The sequence below is a fragment of the Stegostoma tigrinum genome, chromosome 34, assembly GCF_030684315.1.
Source record: "Stegostoma tigrinum isolate sSteTig4 chromosome 34, sSteTig4.hap1, whole genome shotgun sequence".
In the NCBI taxonomy this organism is placed as follows: Eukaryota; Metazoa; Chordata; class Chondrichthyes; order Orectolobiformes; family Stegostomatidae; genus Stegostoma; species Stegostoma tigrinum.
In genome coordinates, this window is record NC_081387.1 from 14,124,580 (window position 1) to 14,145,412 (window position 20,833).

General features: G+C 53.7%; 1 protein-coding gene across 11 annotated transcripts; it reads left to right on the forward strand.

The window, feature by feature from the left end:
• The first annotated feature begins 1,056 nt into the window (after positions 1–1,056).
• Positions 1,057–19,082, forward strand: LOC125446499 (RNA-binding protein 4B-like). Of its 11 annotated transcripts, none has more exons than XR_009442909.1 (5): positions 1,057–1,348; positions 8,149–8,455; positions 12,341–13,686; positions 16,715–17,115; positions 17,300–19,082. XR_009442909.1 is itself a non-coding variant. In XM_048520128.2 (4 exons), exons 1-3 carry the CDS (start codon positions 1,244–1,246, stop codon positions 13,132–13,134), a joined length of 1,206 nt encoding a protein of 401 aa, XP_048376085.1. In that variant the 5' UTR covers positions 1,057–1,243; the 3' UTR covers positions 13,135–13,141; positions 18,628–19,082. The 11 variants fall into 11 exon arrangements, 1 of the variants encoding a protein (XP_048376085.1); XR_007246417.2 differs by having other exon boundaries at positions 18,628–19,082; XR_007246415.2 differs by having other exon boundaries at positions 16,715–16,807.
• Positions 19,083–20,833: the final 1,751 nt, after the last annotated feature.

A 20,833-nucleotide genomic window follows, 5' to 3' on the forward strand; every position in this document is an offset into this window, starting at 1 on the left:
TTCTTGTGGATGGGGGGAGCAAAAGAACTGTGGATGTTGTCAAATCGGGATCAAAAACAGAAGTTGATGGAAAAGCCCAGCAGATTTGGCAGCATCTGTGAAGAAAAGAAAATCAGAGTTAACATTTCGGGTTTGGTGACCCTTCCTCAGAATATTCTGGGGACACAGGTTTGATTACCAGTGCGGTGTGGTGAAATCGGAATTTATAATGAATTAATAATCACTGCGAATAAAAAAAACAATTCTAAAAATGGTTCACTTCACTTCAGTAAGGGACAGAAATCTTCCATAATAATGGAAATAATTACGAAGAACTGGGATACTGGGGGTCCTAAACGTAAACAGAAACTGATGGAGGATCTCAAGGTCTGCCAGTACCTGTGGAGGGAAATCTTCCATCCTTTGGTGTGGCCTCCATGTGACTGTAGACCCATAGCAAAGTGGTTGGCCCTGAGAACCTTTTGAGAAACTAGGGATGGATAACCAGCCAGCCAGCTTATAAAGAATAAAACAAGGTCTCATATGTGCAGATTTAATTTGATCTTTATGAGAACTTGCCTTCATCCCCAATCCCAACTCCAAATGTTCCACAGTTTGCTGCCAGTACTAAAGATGGCGCAGCTCCAACCAGCACAGTCACTGCATCCATGCCGTCTGCCCGGACAGAAGGAACGGGGCAGGAGCTTATCGAAATTGACATTCGTCCAAACCAATCGGCAGCGAAGACGCCGTGTCGATTGCCCAATGGAGGGATGCTTAGGTTTACGGGACGCCCCTTTGTCTCTACTTTGACACCGCCTACTTAGGAACGTCACTACATTTGATGCAACGACCAGCCAATCGACAGCGAGCATTCTCTCCCGGTTGTCCAATGGAAATCGGAAATTGGCTTTCAACCGCCATTTGCTTGCGGCCGGTACAAGCCAATGGAACGCCGCCGTTGCATCATGACGTCATCCTTATGGACGGACGTACAAACGAATCGGCATCGGTGGCGGCTGCCGGTTGTCCAATGGCATTTAGGTGACGTGGGAGGGCGTGTCCCTCCGCCTCCGCCTGTCTTTCTGCCGCCATTTTGTGTCGCAGCAGCCGGATAAGGAGAACGCGAGCAGGCGGTTTTATCGGGAGCGTCCTCGGGAAATTCAGTCCCTGCTTTCTCTCCCCTCCCCTCCCGACTCTATTTTTTTCAGACTTTCTCTGTAATTTCCTCGATCTCTGCGCCCTGTGAGTATTTCGAAAGAAAATGGTCAAGATTTTCGTGGGTAACCTGCCGCGGCCTACCACCGCCGAGGAAATCCGGGCCCTGTTCGAGAAGTACGGCGAAGTTAGCGAGTGTGACCTCATCAAGGTGAGAGGGTCAGAGGTCGTTATGGGACAACACACCTGGGCGATCGCGCCGCCCCGCCCCCGACGTACCCCCCCCCCCCAGCGTACCCCACTCACCACCCCCCCCCGGCGTGCCCTACTCACCCCCCCCCCCAACGTACCCCACTCACCACCACCCCCCACCCCCCGGCGTGCCCTACTCACCCCCCCCCCGGCGTGCCCTACTCACCCCCCCCCCGGCGTGCCCTACTCACCCCCCCCCCGGCGTGCCCTACTCACCCCCCCCCCCGGCGTACCCCACTCACCACCCCCCCCAACGTAGCCCACTCACCACCACCCCCCCCGACGTACCCCACTCCCCCCCTGACGTAGCCCACTCCCCCCCCCCCGACGTACCCCGTTCCCCGCTCCCCCCCCGACGTACCCCGCTCCCCCCCCCGACGTACCCCGCTCCCCCCCCCCGACGTACCCCGCTCCCCCCCCCCGACGTACCCCGCTCCCCCCCCCCGACGTACCCCGCTCCCCCCCCCGACGTACCCCCCCCCCCCCCCGACGTACCCCGCTCCCCCCCCCCGACGTACCCCGCTCCCCCCCCCCGACGTACCCCGCTCCCCCCCCCCGACGTACCCCGCTCCCCCCCCCCGACGTACCCCGCTCCCCCCCCCGACGTACCCCGCTCCCCCCCCCGACGTACCCCGCTCCCCCCCCCGACGTACCCCGCTCCCCCCCCCCGACGTACCCCGCTCCCCCCCCCCGACGTACCCCGCTCCCCCCCCCCGACGTACCCCGCTCCCCCCCCCCGACGTACCCCGCTCCCCCCCCCCGACGTACCCCGCTCCCCCCCCCGACGTACCCCGCTCCCCCCCCCCGACGTACCCCGCTCCCCCCCCCCGACGTACCCCGCTCCCCCCCCCGACGTTCCCCGCTCTCCCCCCCCCCCGACGTACCCCGTTCCCCGCTCTCCCCCCCCCCCGACGTTCCCCGCTCTCCCCCCCCCCCCGACGTACCCCGTTCCCCGCTCTCCCCCCCCCCCGACGTACCCCGTTCCCCGCTCTCCCCCCCCCCGACGTACCCCGTTCCCCGCTCCCCCCCCCCCCGACGTACCCCGTTCCCCGCTCTCCCCCCCCCCCCCGACGTACCCCGTTCCCCGCTCTCCCCCCCCCCCCGACGTACCCCGTTCCCCGCTCTCCCCCCCCCGACGTACCCCGTTCCCCGCTCTCCCCCCCCCCGACGTACCCCGTTCCCCGCTCTCCCCCCCCCGACGTACCCCGTTCCCCGCTCTCCCCCCCCCGACGTACCCCGTTCCCCGCTCTCCCCCCCCCGACGTACCCCGTTCCCCGCTCTCCCCCCCCGACGTACCCCGTTCCCCGCTCCCCGCTCTCCCCCCCCCGGCGTTCCCCGCTCCCCCCCCCCGACGTACCCCGTTCCCCCCCCCCCCGACGTACCCCGCTCCCCGCTCTCCCCCCCCCGACGTACCCCGCTCCCCGCTCTCCCCCCCCCCGACGTACCCCGCTCCCCGCTCTCCCCCCCCCCGACGTACCCCGTTCCCCGCTCCCCCCCCCCCCCCCGACGTACCCCGTTCCCCGCTCCCCCCCCCCCGACGTACCCCGCTCCCCCCCCCGACGTTCCCCGCTCCCCCCCCCGCGTACCCCGTTCCCCGCCCCCCCCGACGTTCCCCGCTCCCCCCCCCGCGTACCCCGTTCCCCGTTCCCCCCCCCCCCGACGTACCCCGTTCCCCCCCCCCGACGTACCCCGTTCCCCCCCCCCCGACGTACCCCGTTCCCCCCCCCCGACGTACCCCGTTCCCCCCCCCGACGTACCCCGTACCCCGTTCCCCCCCCCGACGTACCCCGTTCCCCGCTCCCCCCCCCGACGTACCCCGCTCCCCGCTCTCCCCCCCCCCCCGACGTACCCCGTTCCCCGCTCCCCCCCCGACGTACCCCGCTCCCCCCCCCGACGTACCCCGCTCCCCCCCCCCGACGTACCCCGCTCCCCCCCCCCGACGTACCCCGCTCCCCCCCCCCGACGTACCCCGCTCCCCCCCCCCGACGTACCCCGCTCCCCCCCCCCGACGTACCCCGCTCCCCCCCCCCGACGTACCCCGTTCCCCGCTCCCCCCCCCGACGTACCCCGTTCCCCGCTCTCCCCCCCCCCCGACGTACCCCGTTCCCCGCTCTCCCCCCCCCCGACGTACCCCGTTCCCCGCTCCCCCCCCCCCCCGACGTACCCCGTTCCCCGCTCTCCCCCCCCCCCCCGACGTACCCCGTTCCCCGCTCTCCCCCCCCCCCCCGACGTACCCCGTTCCCCGCTCTCCCCCCCCCGACGTACCCCGTTCCCCGCTCTCCCCCCCCCCCGACGTACCCCGTTCCCCGCTCTCCCCCCCCCGACGTACCCCGTTCCCCGCTCTCCCCCCCCCGACGTACCCCGTTCCCCGCTCTCCCCCCCCCGACGTACCCCGTTCCCCGCTCTCCCCCCCCGACGTACCCCGTTCCCCGCTCCCCGCTCTCCCCCCCCCGGCGTTCCCCGCTCCCCCCCCCCCGACGTACCCCGTTCCCCCCCCCCCCCGACGTACCCCGCTCCCCGCTCTCCCCCCCCCGACGTACCCCGCTCCCCGCTCTCCCCCCCCCCGACGTACCCCGCTCCCCGCTCTCCCCCCCCCCGACGTACCCCGTTCCCCGCTCCCCCCCCCCCCCGACGTACCCCGTTCCCCGCTCCCCCCCCCCGACGTACCCCGCTCCCCCCCCCGACGTTCCCCGCTCCCCCCCCCGCGTACCCCGTTCCCCGCCCCCCCCGACGTTCCCCGCTCCCCCCCCGCGTACCCCGTTCCCCGTTCCCCCCCCCCCGACGTACCCCGTTCCCCCCCCCCGACGTACCCCGTTCCCCCCCCCCGACGTACCCCGTTCCCCCCCCCCGACGTACCCCGTACCCCGTTCCCCCCCCCCGACGTACCCCGTTCCCCGCTCCCCCCCCCCGACGTACCCCGCTCCCCGCTCTCCCCCCCCCCCCGACGTACCCCGTTCCCCGCTCCCCCCCCCGACGTACCCCGCTCCCCCCCCCGACGTACCCCGCTCCCCCCCCCCGACGTACCCCGCTCCCCCCCCCGACGTACCCCGCTCCCCCCCCCCGACGTACCCCGCTCCCCCCCCCGACGTACCCCGCTCCCCCCCCCGACGTACCCCGCTCCCCCCCCCGACGTACCCCGCTCCCCCCCCCGACGTACCCCGCTCCCCCCCCCGACGTACCCCGCTCCCCCCCCGACGTACCCCGCTCCCCCCCCCGACGTACCCCGCTCCCCCCCCGACGTACCCCGCTCCCCCCCCCGACGTACCCCGCTCCCCCCCCCGACGTACCCCGCTCCCCCCCCCGACGTACCCCGCTCCCCCCCCCGACGTACCCCGCTCCCCCCCCCGACGTACCCCGCTCCCCCCCCCGACGTACCCCGCTCCCCCCCCCGACGTACCCCGCTCCCCCCCCCGACGTACCCCGCTCCCCCCCCCGACGTACCCCGCTCCCCCCCCCGACGTACCCCGCTCCCCCCCCCGACGTACCCCGCTCCCCCCCCCGACGTACCCCGCTCCCCCCCCCGACGTACCCCGCTCCCCCCCCCGACGTACCCCGCTCCCCCCCCCCGACGTACCCCGCTCCCCCCCCCGACGTACCCCGCTCCCCCCCCCGACGTACCCCGCTCCCCCCCCCCGACGTACCCCGCTCCCCCCCCCGACGTACCCCGCTCCCCCCCCCGACGTACCCCGCTCCCCCCCCCGACGTACCCCGCTCCCCCCCCCGACGTACCCCGCTCCCCCCCCCGACGTACCCCGCTCCCCCCCCGACGTACCCCGCTCCCCCCCCCGACGTACCCCGCTCCCCCCCCCGACGTACCCCGCTCCCCCCCCCGACGTTCCCGCTCCCCCCCCCCGACGTTCCCCGCTCCCCCCCCGCGTACCCCGTTCCCCGCTCTCCCCCCCCGACGTACCCCGTTCCCCGCTCTCCCCCCCCCCCGACGTACCCCGTTCCCCGCTCTCCCCCCCCCCCCCCGACGTACCCCGTTCCCCGCTCTCCCCCCCCCGACGTACCCCGTTCCCCGCTCTCCCCCCCCCGACGTACCCCGTTCCCCGCTCTCCCCCCCCCCCGACGTACCCCGTTCCCCGCTCTCCCCCCCCCCCGACGTACCCCGTTCCCCGCTCCCCCCCCCCGACGTACCCCGCTCCCCCCCGCGTACCCCGTTCCCCGCTCCCCCCCCCCCGACGTACCCCGCTCCCCCCCGCGTACCCCGTTCCCCGCTCCCCCCCCCCGACGTACCCCGCTCCCCCCCTGCGTACCCCGTTTCCCCCCCCCCCGACGTACCCCGTACCCCGCTCCCCCCCCGCGTACCCCGTTTCCCCCCCCCCGACGTACCCCGTTCCCCGCTCCCCCCCCGCGTACCCCGTTCCCCGCTCCCCCCCCCCTGCGTACCCCGTTCCCCGCTCCCCCCCCCCCTGCGTACCCCGTTCCCGGCTCTCCCCCCCCCCCGCGTACCCCGTTCCCCGCTCCCCCCCCCCCCGACGTACCCCGTTCCCCCCCCCCCCCTGCGTACCCCGTTCCCCGCTCCCCCCCTGCGTACCCCGTTTCCCCCCCCGACGTACCCCGTTCCCCCGCTCACCCCCCTGCATACCCCGTTCCCCGCTCACCCCCCTGCGTACCCCGTTCCCCGCTCACCCCCCGACGTACCCCGTTCCCCCCCCCCGACGTACCCCGTTCCCCGCTCCCCCCCGACGTACCCCGTTCCCCGCTCCCCCCCCTGCGTACCCCGTTCCCCGCCCCCGTTCCCCCCGACGTACCCCGTTCCCCGCTCACCCCCCTGCGTACCCCGTTCCCCGCTCCCCCCCCCCCCGACGTACCCCGTTCCCCGCTCCCCCCCCTGCGTACCCCGCTCCTCTCCCTGCGTACCCCGCGCGCTCTCCCTCTTCCCACCCCCCGCCCCGACGTACCCCGCGCGCTCTTTTCCTCTTCCCACCCCCTGCCCCGACGTACCCCACCCCGACCTACCCTAACATATCTTCCGCTCCCCTCCCCCAGTATACCCCTTTCACTGCCCTCTCCGATGTACCTCTCTCTCCCTTCCCTTCTACTCGCCCAACCCCGACATCTCTCATTCCCTTCTCAAACACCCCCTCGCCACATTTTTAACTTACCCACCCACCACTCCCTGATGCCACTCACCCTGCTGTCCTTCGCCTGCCCCCCCCATCACCACCCCAATCTGTGGCACATGTTATAAACGTAAATGCTGTAAAACATACCGCCACCATCATGTGAAAATACATCTGGCTTGCTATTGTCTCTTCTCATGGAAATCTGTTAGTCTTAGCTGGCCTGGTGTACATGTGACTCTGGACCAAAGCAGTTGAGAGTGTCGATTGCAATCTGGGCTGGTAGGGGTGGGTAATAAATGCTGGCTGATCTTGTTCCTGGCAATGGAAAATCAAACCTGATCTCACTGCGCCCCCCCCCCCCCCCACACTCACTTACAATCATTTTCCAGTGGATTTTTTTGTTTCTGGGGCCACGCCTGATGTTTTCCAGCTGTGGTCTTGGAAAATATACCTGCCACTGCACTCCTTCTGTCTCCCTATACCCATTGCTTAACAGTGATCGGTGTACCAGAGATGGCAGGTATCCAAGACTGGAGAAAACCCACATGCTATTCTTGCTGCCATCAGTTAATGCCATTCTCATCTGGGCACTGAGACTGGCACAGAGTACAAAAGCAGAGAAGTTCTGATAAAACCTTATAAAAGGTCAGTTTCACCTCATGTGGCATGTGGTGTTCTGTCCACCATGTCGTGGATGGGTGGGTAGGTTTCGTAGAATCATACAGCACAGAAACAACTTCTTCCGTTCAACTTGTCCGTGCTGACCAGATATGCTAAACTGATCTGGTCCCATTTTCCAGCATTTGGCCCATATTCCTCAGAATCCCTCTGCAGTGTCGTTTAGAAAGAGTTTGGGGTGTTTCACCTTTTGAGAAGTAAAGTTGAGAAGAGATTTAGTGGAGGTTTTCAAAACTACGAGAGGGACTGAAAAGCATGTTTGGGGAGATGCTGTTCCCGATGGTGGATACAGTAGGTCGAAAACCAGAGGACACCATTCAATGAGGCTTGGCTTATCTAAATCCTGCCTCCATCTATCCCACCATTTTAGATCTTGTCTAACTCAACCCTGAACATATTTGATGGCTTGGGGTCTGGTATTCATAGAGAATGTCATACACTCACGACCGCCTGAAATCTCTCCTCATCTGTCTCAGCTGTGACTCGATTCTATATCCTCCTACGAAGACAAATTCCCTCTCAGTATCTACCCTACGTGCTCCCTTCAAATGTGTGTTCTGAGGAAGGGCCACGGGACCCAAAACGTTAACTCTGTTTTTTTCCCTTCACAGATGCTGCCAGACCTGCTGAGCTTTTCCAACAACTTTGTTTTCGTCCCTCCAAATCTTGTTTGATTCATCTTTAAAAGAAACATCCTACCCTGTCTTGGAAGTATATTATCCTTCCTTCTCTGTCATTGGATCAAAATTGTAAACTCCTTCCTCAATAGCAATGAGCAATTCCCACACAGACAACTCGCTGCAGTCTTTTCAAGGGAATCTATGGGTGGATGATGTACAATAACAGTGACAGACACTGAGCCTAAGATTCTGGGGCTTGTTTACATATTGAAAAGTTCTCTGTCTCCACAAAGTTTATTTTACACAATGCTTTTTTTATTGACTTACTTTTTAAATTGATTAACTTACAGTGACAGTCAATGTGCATTCTTTTTTCCTTTATCTTGAAACAGAATTATGGATTTGTGCATATGGACAACAAGGAAGCTGCAAAGGAGGCCATTGAGAATCTGCATCACTACAAACTGCATGGGGTTGCCATCAATGTGGAAGCCAGCAAAAGCATGACCAAATCCTCCACCAAACTCCATGTGGGCAAAGTGAGCCCCAACTGCACCAGCCAGGAGTTGCAGGCTAAGTTTGAGGAGTATGGCACTGTGCTTGAATGTGACATTATCAAAGATTATGCGTTTGTGCACATGGAGAGGGGTGAGGATGCCATGGCAGCCATCAAGGGGTTGGACGGTACAGAGTTCAAAGGTAAAATTAACGGAATGGTGTTGTTTTAAGCCATTGTGATAAACCAACAGTTAAGATGCTCAGCCCTGCAGCTGATGCTGAGGGCAGGGGTGTTACCATTTTGTGGTTTCACTGACTTGTATGACCCAAAATTGCCACGTGTTGATAACCTACATTAGGGCTTTTAATTATCATTACTGCTGCTTGGGATCTGATGTATTAGGTCCAGCACCAGAAATAGCACCTTAAGACCTTTTGCATCTGCCTGTTTGGTTTAGTGCTCTGTCCAAAAGTCTGCACTCCCTTGGTGTCGCACTGGGAGGGTCACATAGCTTTCTGTGCTGGATATTTGGAGTTTAAATTGAAACTATGGTCTTTACTCGGATGTTTGAGAGCAACCTCCTAAACCATATGAGACTAAATGGGTGGTTATTGGATACATTTGAGTACTTGGACTGTTTCTGTGTAAAGTCAGTATAAATTTTTCCAGTTTTTCTTAAAAAACTGGGTCTGTTAAATCCATGTTAAATGTGCGTGAGGTGTTGACAAGAAAGGCAAGGAGGAAATGCTAATAAGGTGATCCCTGGCTGCGATGTGCTTTAAGCTATATTCCTTACCTTGTGTCTGACCTCAGTAAGCCCATATCTGGACAGCAAACATCTATGTTACAACAAAGACATTGAATTATTGGAAAAGACTGCCGACTCTGGAGGCTGGGATGATAAGCATTTTTTTTCTTTCTTTATCATTTCACGGAACGTCGGCATTAACAGCAAGGTCAGCATTTGCCCAGCCAGATTTCCCTCAAGCTGAGTGGCTTGCTCAGCTGTTGATGGGCAGCTAAAAGTCATTCCTGTCATGTGCAGACCAGATGAGACCAGAATGGCAGATCTCCTTCTTTAGTAAACCAGATGGGTTTTTATACCAACCAGTGATAGTTTCATGTCACCGTTACTGAGACTAGCTTTCTGTTTTGAGAATTATTTAATTGCAATCACATTCCTCCACCACCAAGTAGGCATTTAAACCCTAGAGTTTGGGCCTGTAGATTCCTAGTCCAGTGACATTTCTCTACAGCGCCAATTTCTACTGTGAGCACTTTATCCTCCACTTCATCAGAAAATTAGGGACAGGCTGTGGTGAAATGGGCATGGGTGTGGTAGCAGGATTTGGGAATGTGTATGTCAGAAAAGGTCAGGCAGCACCTTTAAGTTGAGATTTCCCAAAGCAAGCAAATATGGACTTTGTTTAGTGTGAAAAAGGCGATTTTGGAACACATTCACAAAAAGGTGTGACAATAATGCGTTGGGTGATTGGGGGGGGGGCGGGGGGGCGGTAATCCCCTCAATGGAATACATAAATCAGCAAAATATCTCTAATGTAGTGCCGAAATCTTAATATAAGGTTGTTATTTCTCTTGGTAGATAAGGTGCTTTTAAGAGAAGGTAAAGCAGGCAACAGAATACTGTGAATTTAATGTATTTGGCGTCAGAATGCTGGTGCAATTGAAAGTTGCAGGCTATTCTGTGCAGTTTTGATCTCCCTTCTTTAAGGATGGATGTTAGTGCCTTAGGGAGATGTTAGGAGGAAGTTTATTAGATTAACCCATTCCAGGTGTCAGTGTCTTAATAAAGATTATGTGGGCAATGTCATCTTTGTTTCCGGAAATTGCAGTTCCATAGCTTTACATTGATGTGGCGTTGAAAGTGATGCATTCACGGTTGTTGGCATTGATGAACAGCCTTTTAAAAAAACTGGTGCGGACAGCCTTGTCAAAACAAACAAATTGGTAGCAAGCATAAAACAGTAAAATACCTTCCAGCACCGCGCTCACTAGCTTGAGTACCGAGTGTTGATGAGCTAATTAATTCTGGTAAGCATCATTCTTGGCTCCTGATCGCATCCTTTCTGAAGCAGTTTGCCAGATAGTGCACTTTTTCTTTTCCATTACATTTAATCTTGTAGTGCAATCAACAGAAGCTTGGGTCCCTCTGCTTCCCTTTGTTTTTTCACAGAATCATTCAAAATCTTCCGTAATAATGGAAGATAGTAGCTAAAATTTAAGGGTGTTTCCTTGGAGGATGAGACTGCAGAGCTAATAATTGGAACAACAGAAATAGCATCACTAAATCAATATTTTGCTTCAGTTTTCATAGTGGAGAACACTAGTACTGTCCAAATAGGAACAGGTAATGCAAAAGTTAGAGAAAGGGATGAATTTGGAATTATCATCACCTCTAAGGAAAACATAGTGAGCAAACTATTCGGATTGAAGGCCGGCAAGTCCCCAGGGCCTGACGGTACACATCCAAGGATGTGGTAGTAGAGATAGTGGGCCCATTGTCTGTAATATTCTAGAATTCCATGGATGTGGGAATGGTTCAAATAGATTGGAAAATGCTAATATAACACCCTTATTCAAAAAGGGAGAGAGACAGAAAGTAGAAAACTATAGACCAGTGATGTTGGGAAATCGCTAGAATCCATTATTCAGGAAAATTTTAAAAATCCATCACAGTCTGTTTTATGAGCATGTCAAGTTTGACCAGTTTGAGAGAATACTTTGAAGATGTACCATGCAGTGTAGATAATGAGGATCATGTAGATGTATATATGGACTTCAAAAATGTGAATAAACAAGGTAAGGTTGTGTGGGATTAGGGATAATTTATTTAGATAGAGGGTTGTCTGTCCAAGAGAAAGCAGAGAGTCAGAATAACTGGGTCTTTGTTTGGCAAGATGTAATCAGTGCGCTGCCACTGGGTTCAGTGTTTGGGGCCCCAACTATTTACAAATCTATATTAATGACTTGGGTCTGGGGATATAAAGTACTATAGCTAAATTTGCAGATGACTCTGAGGTAGCTGGGAAGGTAAGTTGCAATGAAGAAATAATAAAGTTACAAATGGATAGTTAAGGTAAATGAGTCAAAATTCGGAAGATATTTTGGTAGGCGTAATAGAAAAGCAACTTAGCTAAATGGAAAGAAACTTAAGAGTGCTATGATGCAAAGGGACCTGGGTGTCATATTGTACATAAATCACAGAAAATTAGTATGCAGGTGCAGCAGATAATAAAAAAGCCAAAAGGAATTTTGGTGTTGTTCCTAAAGGAATAGAGTATAAATGTTGGGAAGTCTTGCAGCTGTTCAAAGCATTTGTGAGACCACAGCTGCAGTATCATGTACAATTTTGGCCTCTTTTTATTTGAGGGTTATACTTGTACTGGAAGCAGTTCAGAGGAGCTTCACTAGATTGATTCCAGAGGGGTTTGTCCTATGAAGAGAAATTGAGCACTTTAATCTTGTATGCTCTGAAATTTAGTATAAGGAGAGATCTAATTGAGACGAGATGCTAAAAGGCATTGACGAAGTCAATGTCGAGCAGTTGTGTCCTCTAGAATGAGAGATCATTGAGGATAAGGCACAGCAGATTTAAAACAGATGAAGAGAAATGATTTCTCTCAAAGGGTCACGAATGTTTGGAAAAAATACTCGAGTGTGCTGGATACTGGGACATTGAGTAAATGTAAAGAATAGACAGACTGGTTTTTAATTGATAACAAGTTTAAGGGTTATGGAGAGTGAGCAGGAATTTGGAGTTGAAGCCAAAATGCAATCAGCCATGATCCTATCAATGGGCAGAGCAAGTTTGAGGTGCTGGATTGTCTATTCCTGCTCCTGTTCTTCAGTGTAGAAGACGTCATTTGGCCCATTGTTTGATCAATAAACCCAACAGAAACAATGAAAAATAGAACATTTTTGTTCCTTCCGGTAATTTTTATTTTCCTTTCTTTTAGTGTTCTTTCTTTTAAAAACAATTGCAGTGTCCCTCCCCAGTTCTCATACTGATGACTTGAAATCATTGAAAAGAATGTGTTTTAGTCTCCTGTTGTTTTGTCTTAAAGGCAAACGGATTCATGTTGAACTGTCTAAGAGTCGGCTGCGGGTACAGCCTGGGATGGGCGAGAAAAACACCTGTTTCCGTTGTGGGAAGGATGGCCATTGGTCCAAAGAGTGCCCTGCAGATCGACAGGAGATGGGCATTGGCTTTGCCCATGACTACCTTGACCCCTATGCCATGCACCACCGTTATGGGGAGCAGCCCTTTTACGACAGCAGGTATGTCGACTACTATGAGAAGTATCGAGCTGGGGCATACGGAGCGGTGGGCACTCCATATCCAGACCGTTGGGGTACACCTATGGCTGGCTACGGTGCTTCTATGAGAGAACGCATGCCCAAAGCATTGGAGGCATACAGCCAGAGCTCCATAAGTCAACCGCCAACCTATTATGCCCGGGATCGGAGCCCTCTGCGGCGGCCAACCGCGTCGACGATCACCGACTACGCCACTGCCGCGACTGAGTACGCAGCTGCTGCAGCCGCTGCTGCTGCCACCAACTCTGACTATGGGGCGGCCACTTCCACTGCCGAGTATACCGCCAGTGACTACGCCGCTGCTGCTGCTAGCTACGCCGCTCAAGACTACGCTAGTGCCAACTACGCCACTGGCAACTACGCTGCTGCTACCACCACTGCCGACTATGCCAGCGCCAACTACAGCACGAGTGACTACGCTGCCGCCGCCGCTGCCTATGCGTATGACTACGGACATACCATGAGCAACAGTGGCGCCTACTCTACAGCGGGTACGACAGCAGAGGCCTTCGCGGAGCACTCTCAGTACTCTGCCTATTAGCCACAAGGTGAGTGGATCCTTTTCTTTAAGATGACTATAGTTTGGCTGCACGTTCTACAATTGTAATTGGGCAGCTTGTCAATTCTGAGAATTGGCCCCACCTTCCCTTCTCCGTACTTTAACTTGTTGCAGTAAGGTTCCGGTTCTGTGAGTGGCGGTGTAGTGTTTCTGAGCGGGTTCTTGGAGCGCCGTTCCTGTTTTTTTTTTGCGTGCGCGTGTTTTTTTTTCCTTTTTTAATTTTCTCATTTCTGAAGTGCTTCTGTTGTTTTTGCTCTGTTGAGAATGGTAGCTCGCGCGGTGTTGGTGCCTGCTTTCTCATCCTCAGGTCCTTTCCATGCACCAATGGGTCTCTTCCTTCCGCTGCCTACCAGACTAGGAGGGAGAGGAGAGGCGAGCAGGTGGGGGGTGGATGGAAGCTTTTCCTCCCGCCACACACATCTACACTGTTGGATCGTGCTCTTCCTTTGTGACAGCGTGCCTGTACGCGCAGCACCTCCCATCGGCCTGGCTTCGGTTCCGATTTCTGCCCCGGGTAAATTTGCGTCCTGTTCGGTAGGTTGATGCCTTCCGTCTTAAAGAAAGACCGGCTTTTCTCACCGTTTGTCGTCCGTCGGCTACGCGGCCTGTGTCTGCGTCGCGGGGGCGAGTTCTCGGTCCGGTTTGAGCGACGTGCCACTGATCTGGTTTGAGTGGGGCCACTTCTGGAATGTAGCAAGATGTCTGGCTGCTGCCAGGATCAGTGGTGGGTTGGGTATGTGGTCTAGAAAATAGTACCTTGTCTTTCCTCAGGCAGACACTGATAATGCCGGAAGTGCGCTTCAGCTTGATTGGCGTCTTGTTTTAAGGTTTCTGCTGTGATCCGGGATTTCAAATCCCTGATGAAGATTGCGAGCAAACTTGTCTTTTCCTCATTTCCTGATACTGGCTTGGCCTGCTGTGTATTTCCTATGTTTTAGTTGGTTTCATTTGCAGCTCTAGTGCATGCAAGGTGGCTGTAGTGTTTAGTTCAATGCACGTCCTGAGTTGGTGCTTTTTCTCACTCCTCTCTTCTTCCACCCACCCCACTTCTCATTCTTATGAGCTATAGGGTCAGTGGTTGTTCTCACAGGTACGTCACTTACAACTTTTTCAGAATGCCCTGAATCATTGCAGCATGTAAACCAACCCCCATTTCCACGCAACCCTATGTTTAATGTAAGTCACCACTGCCTAAAAACAGAGAGGACCTCCCAGCCGTCCAGAGAATGGAGGAGTAGTTCGTGCAGTTCTGCACCTGTTTGAGAGTTCCATTAATTGTAACTGATCGTCTAACTCAACTTTGCTGCACTGCCCTATTATGCCTCACTTCCAAACTGTCAGTCTTGAATGTACTCAGTGACTGAACATCTGCTACCCTGTGGAGTAGAGAATTGAAGGATGTTCAGTTCCCTAAGTGACTGTGCCTTTAACTGTATTCTGCACATGCCCAACCAAGGATAAGTATTGTCTCAGTGTCTCCCTTACTGAACCTATTGCAAATTATGCACAGTCAGACCTGGGTGCAGAAGGTGTCTCCTCAGCACAAAGAGGAATCTTACTCCGCCCATAGGCTAACTCTTGACAGAAATTACCTCAATCTGGTCCACTCCCCTATTCCTTCCCCTTAAGTATTCTCTTTAGATAGTCACAATTGAATTTACATCAGTCATTCTTTTAGGCAATGCATTCGGAGGACAAAAATTCTCACTCCTGCCCCAATCTTTTTTTGTTTCCTTCTTCCCCACTTGCCTTGAATTGAGATTTTGCGGTGTGTACCTTCATGTCATTGGTCCCAGAAGCTTGCTGCTGTTATAAATGGGAAGTAGGTAAGTCCAGGTAAGGTTGAAGAAGCAGCTCAGCAGTGACTACTGTTTTGCATGACTGATGCAGGATCTGTGGAGGGGGGGGGACATCCTTGCCTTCAAGTGACCTGACTTGGAATCTTGCCATCCACAGGTGGCAGCTCTGGGCTAGTTCACCTGCTGTGGTCTGGTTTCCTTCTAGCCTTTGAAAACCAGGCTGAACTCTCATGTGTTACCATATGGCAGAGGACAGCTGGCTGTGTTGTGAGCCTTTCAACCTGAATCTTAAGGTGCCCAGGTGCTGTCTGTTTAACCACGAGCGGTTGTTTTGACTCATCATTGTTGGGCTGACTTTTCAACTGTTATCACTCTGTATTTTGTTGGCGCGCAGTTGCATTGGTTCTGCCTGTTGTGTGTTCCAGATTGGGTTACTACTCATGCTTTGGTTTGCTTGTTTGTGTGTGAGCCAGAAGATCTATTCCTTTAGCTTATGCGTAGTTGGCACTCTTTGTTTACTGCCCCTAATGATTTTCTTCTCTCCTGAAGGTACTGTGTCCTATTTGAGTACACATTTACAGGCACTTTTCCATGACAGCCTGGGGATTGTGTGGTTTTTCTTGTGTGTGCGCGCGCGCGTGCACTCTTGGCCATTGGTGCAGTTGCTGGGGGGCACCTTCACTGCCTAGATCAATTCCACCCTGACTACCCGTGTTGGGGGGTTGGTGTTCGTAGTAGTACCGGTTTCAAGTAAGGGACTGGCGCTTGATTTGTCCTTATCCACTACTTTTCCCAGCTCTGACCCAGCATGACCAAAAAGGCTTGCACTGTCGTAGAAGCAAGTCTTGGAATGGACCTCTCCGAAACTTGTCCTCCTCTGTTGGACTGCAGACAGCAAGGTTTCACTCTTGGCCAGCAGTGGGGTGGGACTGCAGTTCTTGGTCTTCTGTTTTTTTTTCTTTTAGAAAGTGTTCTGTCCACCAGTTTTGTTGGGCAGTGTTGTTTACACTGCATGAGCTGATAACATGCAGGCAAGCAGTGCAGTTGTGCGTAAGTAGGCTTTTTGTGCTGCAGGTTGAGCCTGTTACAGGTGCCAGGTGGTGGTGTAATTGGTTTTTGTTTTCTGCCCCCTTTTTGTTTTGCTATCTCTTAAGGAAAGATGTGTTATGTGCACAGCTACGATTTGCAGGCATCTTATTAAGTATTAAACTTGCACTTTTCAAATGGTCTGGTTTTATCTGCTTTTGCCAGCCACTATCTGCAATGTACTTTATGCACTGAAAAGTCATTATGTTGGGTGGGACAGGGTGCAAACGAATACTTGTAAGCTTCCTGACACATACCTCCCCCTCATCCCCTCCCTTCACCATCCTTTGTGCTTCTGATACTAATCCCAAATTAACAACAATTTGAAGCCTCTCTTGAGGCAAACTGTCAACAAAGCATTTTGGAAAGTATCCCAAGAGCCCTGCTCCCTCCATCCCACTTAGTGATGCAGCTCGAGGGAAAAGGCATCGATGGAAACAGAGGCCAGGAACAAGCAATCTCCATCAATGTTACCCAGGCCAATTACATCAGGCGCAGAGAATGCTTTTGCCAGTGTTACCGAGACAAATGACGAGTGTCGAGACATTTCATGTCTGACAGTCATGCTAACAGTTCTGTTGTTTGTTTTTTTGAAAAAAGCCACTTTGAAGCTCGCGGAGATTGTAGGTTTGTTGAATGAACTGAAATGCTGTGTCATCTCCCCTCCTCTTTAACAGTTTTGTGCCTGTTGGAAACCCAGCTCCTGTTTCACACCAGCGGAGCCAGTGGAAAATAGCAACTCTCAGACTAGCTTCAGGTTACATTTTGTGGTAACTGGCGCAGCAACTGTTTCTCTTGTCCGTTTTTTAAAATTTTTATTTTCTTTCTGTTGAAACTTTCTTTTTTAACCTAAGCCCTAGCCCTACCTCCACCCCCCCCCCACAATCCCCCATCCACTCCCAACTCATTTTCTCCTATTAAACCACCCCTCCTACCCTCACTGAACTCTCTCAGGGATGAGGTTCCAATAGGCGCCCCCTTCCCGAGTGATGCTTTTCCTTTTTGTTTTCCATTCAGCGGCTGTCGGCAGCGCAGAGCGACGCGGCGCGGACCAAGTGCGTGACCTCTCGACAGACGCGTACGTACGCGCGCGGGTACACGCACGCTTTTTCCCACCCCACCGCCCTGCTCTCCCTTCCTCCCCGGGTCCTCGGGGGGGGGGGCTTGCTATGGCAGAGAGGCGCCAGGCACAGCGAAGGTATCCCAGGGTACACTGACAACGCGGCCGCCAATTTTAATACCCTGCTCTTGTCCCTTCCCAGTCGCCAATTTCGCCATCGGCTGAGGCTCGAGGGAGAGAGAAAGACAGAGAGAGGGAGACGGAAGTGCAGAGTATGCACGGAGCCAGAATGTTAGCCGCACCACCGAAAACAGAAATTTAAACTGACTGCTGCGTGGTGACGTGTGTAAGAATCTGATCGCAATCTAAGGAGGACTCCAGTGGGAGGCTGCCGCGTTGTCAGCTCCGGGTGACGGGTGTTCCCGTTTTGTGTGCAGTTCCACAAATCGTGTGTTTGCATAGTTCCTCTTGCATAGTTGAACTTGAGCATTTAAACAAGGTCAATCAAAATTTAACAAGGAGCCACAGGTGGAGTTGCTACCACGGGTGACCAACGGTTTGGTCACAGAGCCAGGTTTTAAGGCAGGACTTTAAAGGAGAATGGGAGGAAAGGGACTTCATGAGCTCAGGCTCAAGGATGACAAAAGCAGCGCAGTTATGGGACAGTGGAAATGGCGAGTGCGCAGGAGGCCAAATTGAGGGAGCGCCAAGATCTTGAAGTTCACAGGACTGGAAGAGCCAAAACCCCTGAAGAATTTGAGTACAGACATGAGAATTCTATAGTCTAGGCATTGGCTCCCATTTTGGCACTCTAGGTTAGCAAGCATGGGCAACAAAGGTTTGTGCACATTAGGATACTGATGGCATGTTTTGAGCGAACTGGAGTTTAAAGGGTGGGATGTCAGCCAGGAGGATGTTGGTTGCAAATGTTTTTGGACATAAAGACATCTTCTGTTGACCATGAACTTGACCAGTGAGTGTGCTTTTTGTGTATTGAGTCAGGTTTAATTCGTCAGCCCTGTCTTCCCAGGAACTGTCACTGGTTAAATGATCAGAAGCAAAAAAAAAAGCCAGAACTCTCTGTCCTCTTAATAACCTGCAGCAGATAGATATAACCTTGTTTCCCCCACACCAAAATTTTGCTCACCAATCTGGATGATAACTGATCCTGGGTTACTACGCTGCCTGGCCCCTGTGTACCACGCCGAAGTGGTAGACTCCAAAAACCAGACAGTCAAGAGTTGGAGCAGACAAGGCAGTGAAATTTTGATGAAATAAAAATAAATTTTTCCACCATCTTTTCTTTTCCCTTCCACTCTTTGTCTATACAGTCACCCTTCCCCACTCTCCCTCCCCACCCCTCTTCCAGGTGTCATGCTGATCTGTATCTTTTAAAGAAAAACTGTCAGAGTATTTAGAGGTGGCAGTGGCTGTTTTCTGAGCTGCTCGCTTTTGCGAGTTGTGTGTACATACTACTCCTGTGGCGGGCAGCGTGTCTTTGAACAGTTTGTGATGTGCTTCCTTTTGCAGGTTTGGTAATACCCGTTGACGAGAACCGCGGTTTCCCCTGGTACACACAAACTCGGGTCGTACGTTGTGCGGATTACACTCACCGTCGGGATTTAGCGCGGAGGACACCAGGGAAAATGCTATCTGTATACCTAAATATTGATGGTTCTCTTTTTTTTTATTAAAAATAAAAAAAGGAAATAAATAGCAGCAAAACTTTGCCCCCCCCCCCCCAATTTCCCAAGATGATCTGTGACCATATTTTTCGCTTTTTTTTTGGAAGTTATGTATGTTGCAATTTTTTTTCCAAAGGAAGAGAATAAAAGTCATTTTTGGTTTTAATGTTATTTGTAACTGTGTTTTGTAATGGTGGAACTCTCTCTAATATGGAGTTGTCCTCTAGTTTGAAGTTGAATGTGGCTGTAATTCTGCCACCCTTGTAGTACCCTGCAATAAACGATCAGTATTTGACCTGATGCTGAGTTTGTGTAGAATGTTTTCCACTGCTACTCACATTTTGGATGAAAGTGCACAGCAATTTGCCAAGTGTTTTAAAATCCATCTGATGAATCAGATCTATGCCATAATGACCAGGTAATAAATGCTGATATAGCCAGTGACATCCTCATTCCATTAAATAAATAAAAGTTTCATTCAGCAAGGAAAGGGGTCATATCCACCTTATCTAAAGGGGGTAAGCAATGACTGAATCCTGTAATCTAAAGACCCCACTGCACCTTTTGAGGACTTGGGTTTAAACCCCACCACGATGACTGGTGGAATTTTAATCTAAGGAATGGAATCTGGAATAGAACGATAGTATGGCACTGGGGACCATGAAACCGCTCCCCCCCCCCCAATCATGAGTTGTAAAAATTCTCTAATGTTTTTTAGGCAATGGTGTAGTCCTAATTTTCAGGAAATACCTTTCTTCTGAACTTCTTTCTCCTTCTCCCTCCTAAGGGAATTGTAGCTAACTTTCAAGTCCTATAATCATCCTAAATAATTACCTCAATGATTATGACTGTGTGGAGTCTGCATGTTCTTTCTGTATCTGTGTGGTTTCTGCTGGGTAATCTGGTTTCCTTCCACAGTTCAAAGATGTGCAAGTTAGGTGGATTGGCCATGCTAAATTTCCATGGGTGTCCAGGGATTTGTTGGTTAGATGTGTCAGCCTTGGGAAATGCAGAGTAACTGATTTGAAAGGGGAGGATGGGTCGGTGTGGTCTCTGGCTGAATGGCCTTTTCCACACTGGACTCTGGTGCTGAGCTCGGTCACCTGCCCCAGGAGAGGTGAATGAGCTTTGCTAGGTAAGTACAAATGTGTGGTCCTCATCCCAACAAAAGTTTGGAGATCAGATGCAGTGATCATGTCACCAATTTGGGAGAAAGGGCGCAGTAACAAGTTGCTGCTGTGACACATTAGGTAACTATGTTCACATACCAATCAAATGGATGGAACATGTTTATGCAGAAGCATCTTCAGAGGGAGAGGTAAGTTATAAACAAGTTTCCAATGGAGTTCTACCTCCTCTTGCTTTGACGTACGTAGTTGTGTGACACAAAACAGACCCTTTAACCCAGGTTTCTTAATCTAGTCCCAATTGCCTGCGTTTGGCCCATCGCCGCTAAACCTTTCCTATCCATGTACCTTTGCAAGTGTCTTTTAAATGTTGTAATTGTACCTGCCTTTGACAGCTCATTCTATACACACATCATTCTCAGTGTGGAAATTGTTACCCATCAGGTCCCTTTTATATCTTTCCCCTCTCACCTTAAACCTATGTCCTCTAGTTTTGGACTCCCATTGGCTCTTGACCTTATCTGTGCCCTTCATGATTTTATAAACCTCTGTAAGGTCACTTCTCAGCATCCAGGGGAAACAGTCCCAGCCTGTGCAGCCTCTACTTATTCACTCAAATCCTCCAGTCTTGGTAACATCTTATAAATATTTTTTGCACCCTTCTCAGTTTAACATTGTTTCTACAGGGGAGTTATCAGGGTGTTACACATTCCTTTGTGTGGCCTTACCAATGTCTTCTGCATCAGTTAAATGACGTCCCAACTCCTGTACTCACTGCTCTGACCAATGAAGGCAAGCATACCTAATGCTGCCTTCACCACTCCATTTCCCTGTTATGCCACTTTCAAGGAACCATACGTCTGACAACATTCTCAAGGGCCCTGCCATTAACTAAATCCTGCTCTGGCTTGTCTTAAGAAAATT